General features: G+C 42.8%; 1 protein-coding gene and 1 pseudogene across 1 annotated transcript; one reads left to right on the top strand and one right to left on the bottom strand.

The window, feature by feature from the left end:
* Positions 1-2,939: 2,939 nt before the first annotated feature.
* LOC116820464 (olfactory receptor 5G9-like) lies at positions 2,940-3,878 on the top strand. Its single transcript, XM_032772936.1, has one exon. It carries the CDS (start codon positions 2,940-2,942, stop codon positions 3,876-3,878), a length of 939 nt encoding a protein of 312 aa, XP_032628827.1.
* Positions 3,879-5,187: 1,309 nt separating this feature from the next.
* Positions 5,188-9,915, bottom strand: LOC116820455 (olfactory receptor 5BS1-like; annotated as a pseudogene).
* Positions 9,916-16,505: the final 6,590 nt, after the last annotated feature.

Below are 16,505 nucleotides of genomic sequence, written 5' to 3'. Positions count from 1 at the left end.
ATGCCAAAAAGGATTTGGCTGTTCAGCATAAAAAACAGGCAATTTCCTTAAATATCAGAAGAGATAGACAGATAGATAGATAGATAGATACTCTCTCATCTGTGCCGCCAGAACTCCGGAGGACAAGTACAACCATCTCATGGTTTTTTTATTCCCACACAGTCCTCAGGTGAGTTTGGCTGTATTATTTATTTCAGGTCAATGTGTTAAAATATCCCTGATGCTGAGAGTTGGTGAATCAAACAGCATTGAGGGTACGTATGAAGGTGAACATTTATAACCAAGAGGCTAATTTTTTTCAATCAACCAATTTCATTAAAGACCCAAAAAGGGTCCCTCGGATAAAACTTAAGATCAGTAATTTTTATAGTTCTGTGAATTATTTTATGATTTTTTCCCACTGTCTTTCGCCTTCGCCCGTTAAATCACTGAGGTTTGCTTTATTTGATTTCAAATCCCTCACTCCTCCTCACAACTTCCTTGAGCCTTCATTGAATGGCATAAATATTAAGATTCTTTATTTCTCTCTCACTCATTTGCTCCAAGCCATGTCCCTTGTTGTGAGATCCTGCACTGAATTTATCATGAGGCCCAAACAGGCACTGAATTTATCATTTGACACCAAACAGTGTGTTTCCCTGCGTTCACAACCACTTTCCTGACACCCTACTGACTCAGTTTCTTCGCTATCAGTTTCAATTATTAGATTAGCCTGAGGTCTTGAATTGCACCTCAAAGTTGAAGAAGTCACAGTCGAATCATAGATCAAAGCAGGATTCTGCATGCCACAAATTTGATCTATCTGTACTAATCCCAGCCCTGAAAAAGAGCTATGCGTAAATGAGAAACCTTGTCTCTTTCACCAACAGAAGTTGATCCAATAAAAGATATCACCTCACCCACCTTATCTATCTATCTATCTAATCTTCCTCCTCCAGGCCACTATTCAGAACAGCACTTAATTGCAAGCTTAATTTAATCACATGCTTAACTTTATCACATGTCAAGTGCTGACCTAAGGATGCTTTCCTTAACTGCAGCCTTAATGGCCACATCTCTGAGCTCCTTTTGTTCCTTTGTTTCCAGGCAGGTAGACATTGAAATGGTGCAGGGACTTGGAGCTGCAGGTGACAGCATAACTGTGGGAAACTGGAATGTCTCAGGGCAAGACCACCTCCAGGAGATGTTCAGTGTTGTCTAGCAAGAAACTACGGTAACCGTAATGATGGGAGAGCCAGTAGTTGCTGCTGCAGAAGCATTAATATAGCAATAAGAAGAGAGAAGTCTACAGGCAATGAGGAGGGACTCAGTGGTGTCTGTCATACAATATGGAATAACCATATAATAACAAAGCTAATGATATAAGAGCATACTGCCTTGGGATTACAGTTCTGTGCTATGTCCTGGCTTTTGAACAGCCTCTTGGGAGTATCCAGACCCCAAAGGGTTACACTTTTCCAAAAGGGTCAGCCACATAGCCTTGATGCTGCTGAGACTGGGTCTTTGGGCTCCAGCACCCCCGTTACTCACTGTGAGCTTGCTGCAGTGAGTCCAACTGAAATCAAGGCCCTAAGAGAGACTTTACCCCTTCAGAGATCAATGCAAGGCAGTCTTTGCAGCAACCCAAAGCAGCCTTTTCCAAAAGAGGATAGAGCTCTGGAGACAGCCGGAAGACAGCACCAGGAAGCATTTGGCATCACATAGTGAAGCAACGGTCAAAGCAGAGTTCAGACTAGCAGGTGCCGTGGCTCCACAATGTCATCCTCTTGCATAAGCTATCTGTGTCCCATTGACTCTCAGCCCTAAATGAGAGCTGCTGTGTGCACGGCTGGGAACCCTGGTCTTAGTGCAGGCTCCTGACACTGCCAGTCCATTGTCCCCCCATGACTACGCCACCCTGTGTTCACATGTTCAGCCCATCTATGCCTCCATTTTGTTAAGTGTTCCTGTTCAGTCACTGGGTTTCCCCATGTCTTTTCCGTGTCACCCAGTGCTATATGTTGATTCCAGCCGGCCCTCCATGGCTCAAACATACCCCTTCAGGCAGGGATATGACCTATACATTTCATGCCTTGTCCCCTGTTCCAGGGGAAGGATTTTAACCCTTCTTCACCTAATGGGTGACAACACCAACGCTTGTAAAAATATTACAGAATATTCCCACTTTCATCACCATGTTTGGCACCATGTGAAAACACAAAATCTTTAGGCTTGATTCCCGTCTCACATAAGCTTTACAGCAGCAAAACTCAAGTGGGGGCGAACCTTCCCCATCAAATCCAGTAGAATTACTTCTCATTGATGCTATGGTAAGAGGAGAATCAGGCCCTCTGATGCCAAGAGAGTTACCCCTGGTTTATACTTATTTTATGTTCTAGTCAAAAGGGAGGCAGAAGCGGAGATGGTATCAACCACGGAGGGGTGTAGAGAGAAGTGCCTACAGGGATTAAAATATAAAGATTTTTTTTTTAAAGACTTTTATGTTCCTTGAGGCTTTCTCAACTATTTTCTGTGCTGTATTTATTGTTGGAAGGGTATTTACAATAGGCTGGAAAGGAAGGATTTATGCTAAACAATCTGGATCCAGTTCTATACTCGGGGGTCTACACTGTACCAATGTTAATGAGAGCACAACAGGGCCATGCATGGTCTTAGGGGGAGAAAAGTGTTTTCAGGAGAGAGGCAAGTGGAGCTCCCAGCAAAAGGGAAGAAAGGTCTGCAATGGAAATACCAAATGCAAAGTCCTGTGCAACTGAGACCAAACAGCAAAGATAAGTGTGACGATGGATAGTTAATAATGATTTAGTAAAGATGATTTCACAATTACCCTATCACTTAGATCATCTCTCTGTTTCACTATCTATTTATCACAGGTGAATCGCAATTTCATTTAAACAAATTCTGTTTCTGCTCTTACATAGGAAGGGTTTCCTGAATTAATGGCAAAGGACAATCGAACCACGATGACCGACTTCATTCTCTTGGGACTGTCTGATGATCCACAGCTCCAGCCGTTCCTCTTCCTGGTATTTTTAGTGATTTATCTCATCACTTTTGCCGGGAATATGGTGATCATGGTGGTGATAAAGGCTGAGTCTCAGTTTCACACTCCCATGTACTTCTTCCTGTTCCATTTATCCTTTGTTGATATCTGCTATTCCTCCGTCACGGTGCCTAAGATGCTGGAGAACTTCCTAGCAGAGGAGAAAAAAATTTCCTTTAATGGCTGCATTACTCAGATATTCTTTTTTACTCTGTTTGTTGGAGTTGAAATTTTCACTCTCTCAATCATGGCTTATGACCGATACACAGCCATTTGTGACCCACTACATTACCTGGCCATAATGAACAAATGTATCTGTGTCCAGATGGTGCTGAGTACATGGGCTTTAAGTTTCTTGCATGCCCTGATAAATACTGTTCCTGTGCTGAACCTTCAGTTCTGTGGGTCCAATGCAATCAGTCATTTCAGCTGTGAGCTTCCTCCCCTGCTACAACTCTCTTGCACTGATGCCACTCTCAATGAAGTGGTGCTTTTTGCAACCCTTGTGGTATTTGGATTGAGCTCTTTCCTCCTCACTCTAATCTCCTACATTCACATCATCTCCACCATCCTGAAGATACGGTCTGTGGTGGACAGGCATAAAGTCTTCTCCACCTGCAGCTCCCACCTCATTGTGGTGGGTTTATTGTACCTGACAGGTTTTTTTCTGTACATGAAACCAAACACAGATTCTGCATCAATGCCAGACAGACTAATTTCCATCCAGTACAGCATCTTGACCCCCATGTTAAATCCCATCATCTACAGCCTGAAAAACAAAGAAGTGAAAACAGCTCTGCGAAAAATGCTAACAAAATTCAAGTTCCTCAAATAGTTCTAAAGTTATCCATTGGGTGTATAATAAAGACTTATTGAAGAAACATTGGCCAGTGATGCTTCTATATTGTGGTCCTATAGACTGAGAACATGTGTATTTATTTACTTTAATTTATTTCAATATATTTATTCCTACAGAAGAAGGATGGTCTTTTGGATTGCAACTAATGAGATCTGAATTCAATTGCTGGCTCTTCTCTACATTTCTTGAGTCATCTAGTGAGTCACCTACACTGAAGTTCTCAAAGCTACTTAACTGATGTAGGTCCACAATGCCCATGAATATTAAACTGGTTAGTGATGAGATTTTCATAGAAGATTTCTGTGCCTAAATCTCTGAGAATCTTTTAAAAAAATCCAAGCCTAAATTAATGGGAGCTCACCACATGATCTTCATTGCTCTATGACAGCAGTCGGCAGCCTTTCAGAAGCAGTGTGCTGAGTCTTCATTTATTCACTCTAATTTAAGGTTTTGCGTGCAGGTAATACATTCTGATGTTTTTAGAAGGTCTCTCTCTATAAGTCTATATTATATAACTAAACTATTGTTGTATGTAAAATAAATAAGGGTTTTAACATGTTTAAGAAGCTTCATTTAAAATTAAATTAAAATGCAGATCTTATCAGTTTAGTGCAGTGGTTCTTACCTTCCTGGGAGTGCAAGACATGAAAGATTTTTTAGAAGATAAATCATCGAAAACACAAAATAAGCATAGGCACATAAGTATAACTACTTTGTTTCATCAAACCTACATATTAACATTATATATTTTTAACGATTACTGTAATATGCAAAGTTTTAAAGTTTTTAAGTTAATTGTAGTGTAATTTTTGATAAGGGGTGTGAGAACATATTTTGAGACCTCCAAACCATCAACGGCTGAGCAGGGCCAGCTGTAGTGTATTAAATCTCTCCCCATAAGAATGTGCTACTTACCCTGTACTTCTTACTGCTGCCAGTCCTGATGCTCTGAGTGGCATGGTAAGGGGATGGGGAACAGGGGTGGTTGGATAGGTATGGGAGTCATGGGGACAGAAGGCTGTCAGGGGTTGGGGGTGTGGGTAGGGGTAGGGGCAGTCAGGGGACAGGGAGCAGGGGGTTGGATGGGTGAAAGGTTCTGAGAAGGGGCAGTCAGAGGTCAGGGGGTCCTGGGAGGGGGTGGTCAGGAGCCAAGGAGCCGGGGGGGAGGGGTTGGATGGGTCAGGAGTTATGAGGGGGACAGTCAGGGGGGAGGGCTATTTGGGGAGGCACAGCCTTCCCTTCCCGAGTTTACTGTATTAAATTTCTCCCCGTAGGAATGGGCTACTTACGGGGTACTACTTATAGCTGCCAGTCCTGGTGCTCCACAAGTAGCATATTCCTACAGGGAGAAATTTAATACACTACAGTAATGGACAGAACCCCAGACTGGCAGTGGGCTGAGAGGAGGTGGTGGCTGGGACCCCGGCTGGCAGCAGTGTGCCAGTAAAAATTGGCTCACGTGCCACCTTTGGCATGTGTGCCACAGGTTGCCGACTCTGCTCTGTGATATTAATATGAATTCGGGAGCAATATCTTGTAGGAACCTCTGGAAATGTAGGTTAATCCTAGGGATAATAATAGCAACTTTCACACTCCTTTAAACTCTTGTCTGTGTAGTTTTATGGTAACTGGGTCCATAAATTTACCCTAATTAGGACCTCAACTGTGAAAAGCCAGTGAAAGTTTATAAGGAGTCACAGTAACCTATAACAACAAATGTTGATGGGAAAAGGTAAAAAGAAAGACTGAATGAGTCTAAACAAAAAGTCTACCCAATATAATTCAAGGACTGTGCTAAGATCATGCCTGGTGAATAAGAAAAGAGTGGGACCAGCAATCAATGAACCAAAATCGGTGCATCCGAAATTAGGCCTAACTGGTGAGTACAATAATGTAGGAATGAACTATTCCACCCATCTCTCCCTCTTCCATTACTTACAAGAAGAATCATTTGGGGGAAAGCTGGCAACCATGTCCTCAGCTGAGTGAAGAAGGGGAAGGAGCATGTTTCACCATCATGGTAGCCACCCACAACTTGTTTTGGGACCCTGGACTTTCTTCATCCTAATTTTGAGAGATATCCTGACCAGATCAGGTCAGAGAGATTGAGCCAGATGACACTGCCACCTCCAGTGGCTCTGGCTAAATGTTGAACACCACCATGGATATGAAACTCTGTTACCCTCCTCTCCTGCTGTGTCTTTTTCCTTCCTATCTTATTTTTTTCTCTTTCCTAGCTCTCCTTTGTCCCTCTGGTTAAAAAAAGCCTGGGTCAGCTAGCCAAAAGTGGTTTTTTTTTCAATTTTATTTTCAACACTGCTGTAAGCTTGTGACCAGAGATGCATCTAAATGCAGTGACTGAAAAAGCCCAATTCTTGTTCAAGTTTGCCAAGTCTCAGAGTGGCTGGTAAGACCATGAGCTCTGCCCGTGTTTTTCCAACAGTGAGACTGCAAGTGAGAGTCAACACCAGAGACAGAAGCTACATTTTATATCTTTGTTATCCTTTTCTTTTCTTTTTTTGGTGTGTGCTTGTCTTGTTTGGTTTTCTAGCAGATGGGAAAGGTCTTTTACAACAACCCATCTCAACTCACTTTTTCTCTTTGCCCCAAGAAAGACAGTTATTCCCATGTTGAATATCATCTAAGAGATTGTTGAACAAGGGGTGTTTCCTTTAAAAAAAAACCTCCAGCTAACAGGAAAGGGAACAAAGGATATTTTCAGAATGAAAGCCTGATTTCATACTTCACATTTCAAATGCTTTAATGGTTTTTCTTTTTTCCCCGTTATCATTAATAAAAAGTTTAAAAGATAATTAATGGTGTGTTTGCCATTATACTAAGCAGCTGAGCTTTCTGTATTACCGAATCCCAAATTGTGTTTAACATTCTTTAATGTTGGACAGTTACAGGGTCATGTTAATCCTTTTGACTCTTCGGCTGGGACAGACCTTTTCAAATGAGCATCAGAGAGTTTGTATTTAAATTCCCATTTGATTTCAAGGTATTTGAGTGTCTACCTCCCTTAGGCTCCTCTGAAAATCTGAGTCTCTAACACCACCACCACGTCTTCTGATTATTCTCCTTCTTCTCACAAATACTAACAGTGTTCTTTGTTTCATCACCTGTCATCATGCTCCACAGGAGTCACGTCACTGCAAATGAAAAATGTAATCTGGCCAGGGAACCTGGTCTATAAGGGCATGTCTACAGAGCAAAGAAAATCCTGTGACTGGCCCTTGCCAGCTGGCTCAGGTTCATAGCACACAGGCTGCTGGGCTGATTCGCTGCTGTGTAGACTTGGGGGCTCGGTCTGGAGCCCAAGCTTAGTGAACCTTTCATCCCACAGGGTTCTAGAACCCAGGCTGCAGCCTGATCCCAGATGTCTATGAAGCAGTGCAACAGCTCCCATGACCCCAAGTCAGCTGACACTGGCTAGCCATGGGTGTCTAGTTGCTGTGTAGGCATACCCTAACAGAGAATAGAGGCATCAGGAACCCAAACTACAGCCCCTTATGGGGTTGTGCCTGGCCATAAGGAAACAGATTAATTGACTCAAACTATTTTATTTAAAAGTCAGTCCTTCAAAAAACGTACCAAAATATTTCAATTCAGGAACACTGAAATGTTTTCTTTCAACTGAGAAAGGCCACAGTAAAATATCTTATCATTTCCGAACTGAAAACTTTCAGAACTTTTCATTTCTCTATTTCTATCTCTATCTATGTTGATATAGATATAGATATAGATATAGATATAGAAGTGTGTGTGTGTGTGTGTTTGTTTGTTTTCAGGGCAAAAAACAAAATGTTGAAAAAGTAGAATTCCCCATGGGAAAAAAATTCTACTTTTCACTCTGCAATACTCATAAAGATAAACAGAATCAGGGTTTTACCAGCATACATGGATGCATCTTTATTAAACAATTATTTGGAACCATTGTGCTTGGAAAACATAGGTCTTTCCCTAGTACTTTCCACAGGGCGGTCTTTACCTCTTTGTTTTTCAGGCTGTAAATGATGGAGTTTAGCATAGGGGTTAAGATGCTGTACTGCACAGTAACTAGCTTTTCAAAGGAGGATCTTGAGGCTGGTCTCAGGTACTTAAAACATCCTGTTACATAGAATAATATAACCACAGTTAGGTGGGATCCACAGGTGGAAAAGTCTTTGTGACACTGCTCGGTGGAGCGGATTTTGAGGATGGTGGAGATGATGAGAATGTAAGAGACAATGATAGCTGATGACAAACCCAGTCCTAAAATAACGCTGGATGTGAGAACTACCACCTCATTGGCCAAGGTGTCACTGCAGGAGATATGCAGAACAGGAGAGATTTCACAACAAAAATGGTTGATTTTGTTGAATTTACAGAAGTGCACTCTTAGGACAAGAAGAGTGTTTACCAGTGCAACAGTAAATTCAATTGTCCATGCCCCGCAAGCAAGCTGGATACAGACCCATTTGCTTATGTTTTGTATGTAATTCAAGGGATGGCATATTGCTTCATAGCGATCATAGCCATGGCTGAGAGCTTGAAGATCTCTGTCTTTCTTGATGCCAGAAAGAAGAACATCTGGATGAGGCAGCTGTCGATAGAAATAGTTTTCTGCTCTGATAGGAAGTTCACCAGCATCTTCGGGACAGTAACGGAGGAATAGCAGATATCTACAAAGGACAAATTACTCAAGAAAAAATACATGGGGGTGTGTAGGTGAGGGTCAGCCCTTATCACCAGCATGATCAGCATGTTCCCTAGCAGGGTAATTAGGTAAATAACCAAAAACACGAGGAAGAGGAAAACTTGGAGCTTTGGGTCACTGAAGACTCCCATAAGAATAAATTCAGTCACTGTGGTTTGATTTTCCCTACTCTCTTGTTGAGCAAAATGCTAACCTGTAAAGAGAAAAAATAACACAAACATTGACCGTTGTGAGGACAGGGGTGTCATAAACAGATAGCTAAGGGTTAATGTTTCTTTTACCTGTAAAGGGTTAACAAAGGGAACCAAACACCTGACCAGAGGACCAATCAGGAAACCGGATTTTGCAAAGCTCAGGGAGGAAGTTTTTGGGTGGATCCCTTGTTCTGTCTAGTGCTCTCTCGGCTCTGAGAGTGACTTTCTATCTCCAGGTTTCTAATCTTCTGTTTCCAGTTGTAAGTACAGGTATAAGACAATATAGGTTTTTATATTGTTTTTGTATTTACATGTGTGTAGTTGCTGGAATGTTTAAATTGTATTTCTTTTGGATAAGGCTGTTTATTCATTTTTTCTTTAAGCAATTGACCCTGTATATTGTCCACCTTGATACAGAGACCATTTTTATGTCTTTTTCTTTCTTTTATATAAAAATTTTTTTTAAAACCTGTTGGATTTTCTTTTCTAGTTGAGGCTCTAGGGGATAGGAATCCCTGTGCCAGGATTTTATGGTCTCTCAGGGAAAAGACTGGGAGGGGGAAAGAAGGAGGGGGGAAGGTAAATTGTCCTCTCTGGTTTGTAATTCAAGGAGTTAAGTACAGTAATCTTCCAGGGTAACCAGGGAGAGGAAGCCGGGGAGGAGGTAAAGAGGGGGAAGGGAAGTGGATTATTTCCCTTTGTTGTGAGACTCAGGGCATCTGAGTCTTGGGGTTCCCCAGGGAAGGTTTTGGGGAGACCAGAGTGAGCCACACACTGGAATTTCTGGCTGGTGGCAGCTCTATCAGATCTAAGCTGGTAATTGAGCTTGGAGGTTTTATGCTAGCTTCTCGTTTTCTGAACTCTAAGGTTCAGATCTGAGTAGGAAAGCTATGACAAGGGGTTTTCAAAGGAGCCTAACCACGTTATATGCCCACTCCCCAAGAATTGAATTCCAATGACCATTGGGTATATAACCCCTCTAGATAATCTTGAAACTCTGAGTCAAAGGTGATAAAGTGTACAGGAATGGATCTAGTGTGTCCTTGTTCAAACAACTAACACAAGATCTATGGACAACCAAATACCTATTTGAAGATTTCTTGGAAAGTACGTGGTGCATTGGCTTTCTACCTAGGTGGTTAAATTTACTTAGCATGAATAGCATGACAACTGCTGGCAGTGAAATGGGTTTATTGAAAAATTGAGAGAAGGGGAAGGGTGGACCAGGGTAAACATACTAAATGATTATGGCATCATTAAGGTTTGTGAGGTAGGTATATGCAGACCTTACTGGTCCCTTAGTAGAGAGAGAGTGATATTATGTAGCTTTGGTGACCAGCCAGACACAATGAATAAGGATAGCAGGCTGTTGAAGGGAAACACTCATGAATAACTCATTGTTTGAAAATTACTCATCCAATCTACACAGGGTTATAGAACGGCCAGACTGGATCAGACCACTGGTCCATCTAGCCCTGTACCTTGTGACAGTGGCCAGTACCAGGACTTCAGAGGAAGGTGAAAGAAAATGTAATAGACATTAAGGGAATAACCTGCCCACTTCTTCATAATCCTTATCACTTTAGGGTTGGCTGATACCTGGCAGCAGGAATAATTATCTCTTCTTTATTTTGCATCTAAGATAATAAATAAATTGTCTCCCTATCTTGCAGCCTATATTCGATTTTTCTGAGCCTTCGCTGAAGCTTATCTGAAGGAACTCAAATATGAAATTGCAGAACTACTAACTATAGTCTGTAACCTATCATTTCAATCAGCTTCTGTACCAGATGACTAGAGAATAGCTAATGTAACCCTTCTGCCCCTCTGAGTTGGCAGCAACAAGGGCCAGGCTCAGTATCCAGGGGTTCTGTTTCAATAACACAAGGCATAACCGGCTCGAGCCCCCACCCAGTGACCTGGGACACTTACATACCATACCCTCCTGGGCGCCTCTAGGAGGCAATACTTCCCCTCTCGCAAGCACGGAGTCTGAGTGTAGCGAAATCTTTTTAATAAAGGAAGGAATCAATGCGGCATCCTAGTGGAGAAACACCACAAACAGAGTTATAACACAAACCATAACCACCCCCCCCAGTACATTTGGCAATGTCCTTTTCCCCTTAGGGTCTTAAGTCCAATCACTCCAAAGTCCAACAACCCAAAAGTCTCTGGTCAATGCCACCCCAGAATTCAAGAGTCTATCTGTAGAGGTCCCTCCCCCCAGCCTGGGTGAAAGGGGCACCTTACGTGGTCCAGGGCCAACTGCCCTGCCTCTCCGTGGGTTCTGCTTCCGCCTTCTCCACGAACTGCTCCGCCTTACCAGCCGCTCCACTCTGCTCCTCCGGCCGTCCTCACAAACTGCTCCGCTCCACCAGCTGCCTCGTGAGCTGCTCCAGTTGTCCCAGCAAACTGCTCGGCTCCGCTCGCTCTGTGGGCTGCTCCACACGCCCCACAGCTACTCCGCTCTGCCAGCCGCTCCACTCCACCAGCTGTCCTGTGGTCCGCTCCAGCCATCCCCATAAACTGCTCCACTCCGCCAGCTGCTCTGTTCCACAGTATAGCTTCAGGCTCCCCCACTAGTTAGCACAGTACTCAGTGCTCCCAGCTCAGTAATTTCAGCTCTTTTGTGATTTCAGCTCCTAGTGATCTCAGCACATAGTAGGGGAGCCCAGTGCTAGTGCACCATTAGCCCAAAGTGAGTTCAGCTCAGCAACCTGTATCTAGAGTCTTAAGGGAATAAAAAATCAACTCTGACATTCCACAGAGGAGAGAGGAGGCGGTGCAACTGGTGCTTCTAGCTCCACAAGGAGCCTGCACCACCAGGCACAAATACCTGTCCCCAACCTCTCTCTATTCACAGGGTTTTGGAACCCATGTCCCTTGTCTAGCAAGTACCACCCAACTGAGGTTGAGTCATTTCTGTCACAAAGCAGTCCCACAGCTCGGCAGTCTGGGATGGGGTAGGCGTGCCTATGCAAATATTTGAGATTTCGCATTCCAGACATTCTTTCCACACTTCTCATACTTCACCACCAGATGTCAGGGTACAGCTCATTCTGACTCTGCTTACACTAATGTGATGCCAATTTTTAAAAAAGGCTCCAGAAGTGTTTTTGGCAATTAGAGGCCTGTAAACCTGACTTCAATACCGGGCAATCTGGTTGAAACTATAATAAAGAACAATATTGTCAGATATATAGATTAACATAATTTGTTGAGGAAGAGTCAACATAATTTTAGTAAAGGGAAATCATGCCTCACCAATTTACTAGAATTCTTTGAGGGGGTCAACAAGCATGTGGACCAAGGGGATCCAGTGGATACAGTGTACTTAGATTTTCAGAAAGCCTTTGACAAGGACCCTCACCAAAGGCTCTTATGCAAAGTAAGCTGCCATGGAATAAGAGGAAAGGTGTTCTCATGGATTGGTAACTGGTTAAAAGATAGGAAATAAAGGGTAGGAATAAGTCATCAATTTTCAGAATGGAGAGAGGTAAATAATGGTGTACCCCAAGGGTCTATTCTGGGACCAGTCCTATTCAACATATTCATAAAAGATCTGGAATAAGGGGTAAACAGTGAGGTGGCAAAATTTGCAGATGATACAAAATTACTAAATATAGTTAAGACCCAGGCAGACTACAAAGAGCTACAAAAGGATCTCTTAAAATGGAGTGACTGGGCAACAAAATGGCAGGTGAAATTTAATGTTGATAATCATTATTAATTAATGTTGATTAACACTGGAAAGCATAATCCCAAGTATACTTATAAACGATGGGGTCTAAATTAGCAGTTACCACTCAAGAAAGAGATCTTGGAGTCATTGTGGATAGTTCTCTGAAAACATCCACTCAATGTGCAGTGGCAATCAAAAAAGCAAACAGAATGCTGGGAATAATTAAGAAAGGGATAGATAATAGGACAGAAAGTATCATGTTGCCGCTATATAAATCCATGGCACACGCACATCTTGAATACTGTGTGCAGATGTGGTCATCCCATCTCAAAAAAGATATATTGGAATTGGAAAAGGTTCAGAAAAGGGCAACACAAATTATTAAGAGTATGGAATGGCTTCCTTATGAGGAGATATTAATAAGACTTGGACATTTCAGCATGGAAAAGAGACGGTTAAGGAGGGAAATGATTGAGGTCTATAAAATCATGACTGGCGTAGAAAAAGTAGATAAGGAAGTGTTGTTTACTACTTCTCATAACACAAGAACTAGGGGTCACCAAATGAAATAATAGGCAGCAGGTTTAAAACAAATAAAAGGAAGCATTTCTTCACACAATGTACAGTCCACCTGTGGAACTTCTTGCCAGAGGATGTTGTGAAGGCTAAGACCATAACATAGTTCAAAAAAGAACTAGAAAAATTCATGGAGGATAGGTCCATCAATGACTATTAGCCAGGAAAGGCAGAAATGGTGTCCCTGGCCTCTGTTTGCCAGAAGCTGGGAATGAGTGACAGGGGATGGATGACTTCATGATTACCTGTTCTGTTCATTCCCTCTGGGGCAGCTGGCACTAGCCACTGTTGGAAGACAGGATACTGGGCTAGATGAAGACTTGGTCTGACCAAGTAGGGCCATTCTTATGTTCTTATGTTCTTATCTCTCCTCTCTTTTAAGCCAATGTAGATCAGAGAGATTCCCTGAACTAAAAGAGATGCAGGGACACTAGGATTTGGACCACATACAACAGCATCTATCTATCTATCTATCTATGATTGGAATAACAGAGGCTTGGTGGGGTAACTCACATGGGGTAACTCACATGTAGCACTGTCATGGATGGGTATAAACTGTTCAGGAAGGACAGGTAAGGGAGAAAAGGTGGAGGAGTTGCACTGTATGTAAGAGAGCAGTACGATTGCTCAGAGCTTCAGTATGAAACCAGAGAAAAGCCTGTTGAGAGTCTTTGGGTTAAGTTCAGAGGCGAGAGCAACAAGGGTGATGTCGTGGTCAGTGTCTGCTATAGACCATCAGACAAGGAGGATGAGGTAAACAAGACCTTCTTTGGACAACTAACTGAAGTTTCCATATCACTGTCCCTGGTTCTAATGAGGGACTTCAATCACCCTCACATCTTCTGGGAAACCCATACAGCAGTGCACAGAAAATCCAGGAAATTTCTGGAAAGTGTTGGGGACAACTTCCTGGTGCAAGTGCTGGAGAAACCAGTGAGGGGTCATACTCTTCTTAATCTATTGCTCACAAACAGGGAAGAATCGGTAGGGGAAGTAGAAGCGGGTGGCAACCTGGGCAGCAGTGACCATGGTATGGTAGAGTTCAGGATCCTGACCAAACAAAGAAAGGAGAACAGCAGAATACAGACCCTATTTATTTTTGCCATGATCTTTATGGCAGGCAACCAGATAAATCTTTGGTGAGCTTAAAAACAAAAAGGAAGCTTACAAGAAGTGGAAACTTGGACAGATGACTAGGGAGGACTATAAAAATATTGCTTGAGCATGTAGCAGTGTAATTAGGAAGGCCAAAGCACAATTGGAATTACAGCTAGCAAGAGATATGAAGGGTAACAAGAAGGGTTTCTACAGATATGTTAGTGTGGTACCCTTACCGTATGGGGGAGGAGACCTAGTGACAGATGATGCGGAAAACGCTGAAGTACACAATGCTTTTTTTGCCTTAGTCTTCACAGACAAGGTCAGCTCCCAGACTGCTGCACTGGGCAGCACAGTATGGGGGGAAGTGAGCAGCTCTTGGTGGGGAAAGAACAGGGTAAGGATTATTTAGAAAACCTGGACATGCACAAGTCCAGGGGTCCATATCTAATGCATCCGAGAGTACTGAGAGAGTTGGCTGATGTGATTGCAAAGCCATTGGCCATCATCTTTGAAAACTCGTGGTGATTGGGAGAGGTCTCGGATGATTTGAAAAAGGCAAATATAGTGCCCATCTTTAAAAAGGGGCAGAAGGAGAATATGGGGAACTGCAGGCCAGTCAGTCTCATCTCAGTCCCCGGAAAAATGCTTGAGTAGGTCCTCAAGAAATCCATTTCGAAGCACTTGAAGGAGAGAACGGTGATTGGGAATAGTCAACATGGATTCGCCAAGGGAAAGTCATGCCTGACCAACCTGTTTGCCTTCTGTGATGAGAACAGGCTCTGTGGATATAGGGAAAGTGTTGGACGTGATATACCTTGATTTTAGCAAAGCTTTTGATATGGTCTCACAGTATTCTTGCCAGCAAGTTAAAAAAGTACTGATTGGATGAATGGACTATAAGGTGGATAGAAAGCTGACTAGATCGTCGGGCTTAATGGGTAGTCATCAACAGATCGATGTCTAGTTGGCAGCAGGTATTAAGCAGGGGTCGATCCTAGGGCTGGTTTTGTTCAACATCTTTATTAATGATCTGGATTGTGGGATTAATTGCACCCTCAGAAAGTTTGCAGATGACACTAAGTTGCGGGGACTGGTAGATATGCTGGAGGGTAGGGATAGGTTCCAGAGTGACCTGGACAAATTGGAGGATTGGGCCAAAAGAAACCTGATGAGGTTCAATAAGGACAAATGCAGAGTCCTGCACTTAGTTCAGAAGAATCTCATGTACTGCTTCAGACTGGGTACAGACTGGCTAAGCAGCAGCGCTGAAGAAAAGGACTTGAGAATTACAGTGGACGAGAAGCTGGATATCAGTCAACAGTGTGCCCTTGTCACCAAGAAAGCTAATGGCATATTGGGCTGCATTAGTAAGAGCATTGCCAGCAGATCAAGGGAAGTGATTATTCCTGTCTATTTGGCACTGTTGAGGCCACATCTGGATTACTGAGTTGATTCTCCCTCCCTCCCCCACACCCAGAAAGAGTGTGAACGAATTGAAGAGAGCCCAGTGGAGGGCAACAAAAATAATGAAGGGGCTGGGACACATTAGTTATGAGAAGAGGCTGAGGAACTGGGCTTATTGAGTCTGCAAAAGAGAAGAGTGAGGGAGGATTTGATACCAGCTTTCAACTACATTAAGCGGGGTTCCAAAGAGTCTGTTTTCAGTGGTGGCAGATGACAGAACAAGGAGCAATGGTCTCAAGTTGCAGTGGGGGAGGCCTAGGTTGAATATTAGGAAAAACTATTTCACTAAGAGGCTGGTGAAGCACTGGAATGGGTTACCTAGAGAAGTGGTGAAATCTTCATCCTTAGCAGTTTTTAAGGCCCATCTTGACAAAGCCCTGGCTGGGATGATTTAGTTGAGGTTAGTCCTGGTTTGAGCAGGGGGTTGGACTAGATGACCTCCTCAGGTCTCTTCCAAACCTAATCTTCTATGATTCTTCTATCTATCAACCTACACACACACACACACACCAATAGTCAGCAATCTGAAATTATCTAAGATTATTTTCTGAAGGAATCTTGCTTTCAGAAATGCCACCATATTTCCCTTTTGATATCGCTGAGAGAGAGAGAGTATAATTGTGGAATAGATATATGGATAAAGCATAGGAAGTTCTTGCCACTATTATTCATGCAGGTCATAATTTTTGTTGTAAGTGATGAAGAAGAGATAAGGAAAAATAATTTGATTTGAATTTTTTTATGGAGTACCATTCACAGCATAAAGATCATGGCAAAAATAAATAGGGCTAGGTGAATTTACCAGTCCCATGAACCTCACAAGTTGTGAGCCTGGTTCTACCACTTTTACTCATTGTAGGTGGTCTCATCCGCTGTAAGTGATCCCA

This window comes from Chelonoidis abingdonii, chromosome 14 (genome assembly GCF_003597395.2).
Source record: "Chelonoidis abingdonii isolate Lonesome George chromosome 14, CheloAbing_2.0, whole genome shotgun sequence".
Classification (NCBI taxonomy): Eukaryota; Metazoa; Chordata; order Testudines; family Testudinidae; genus Chelonoidis; species Chelonoidis abingdonii.
The sequence above is the reverse complement of the archived record's forward strand: the minus strand, read 5'-3'. Positions and strand labels throughout refer to the sequence as shown.

What these genes read in the sequence shown, in the direction of transcription:
- LOC116820464 (XM_032772936.1), top strand. Translation starts at nt 2,940, where the DNA reads ATGGCAAAGGACAATCGAACCACGATGACCGACTTCATTCTCTTGGGA.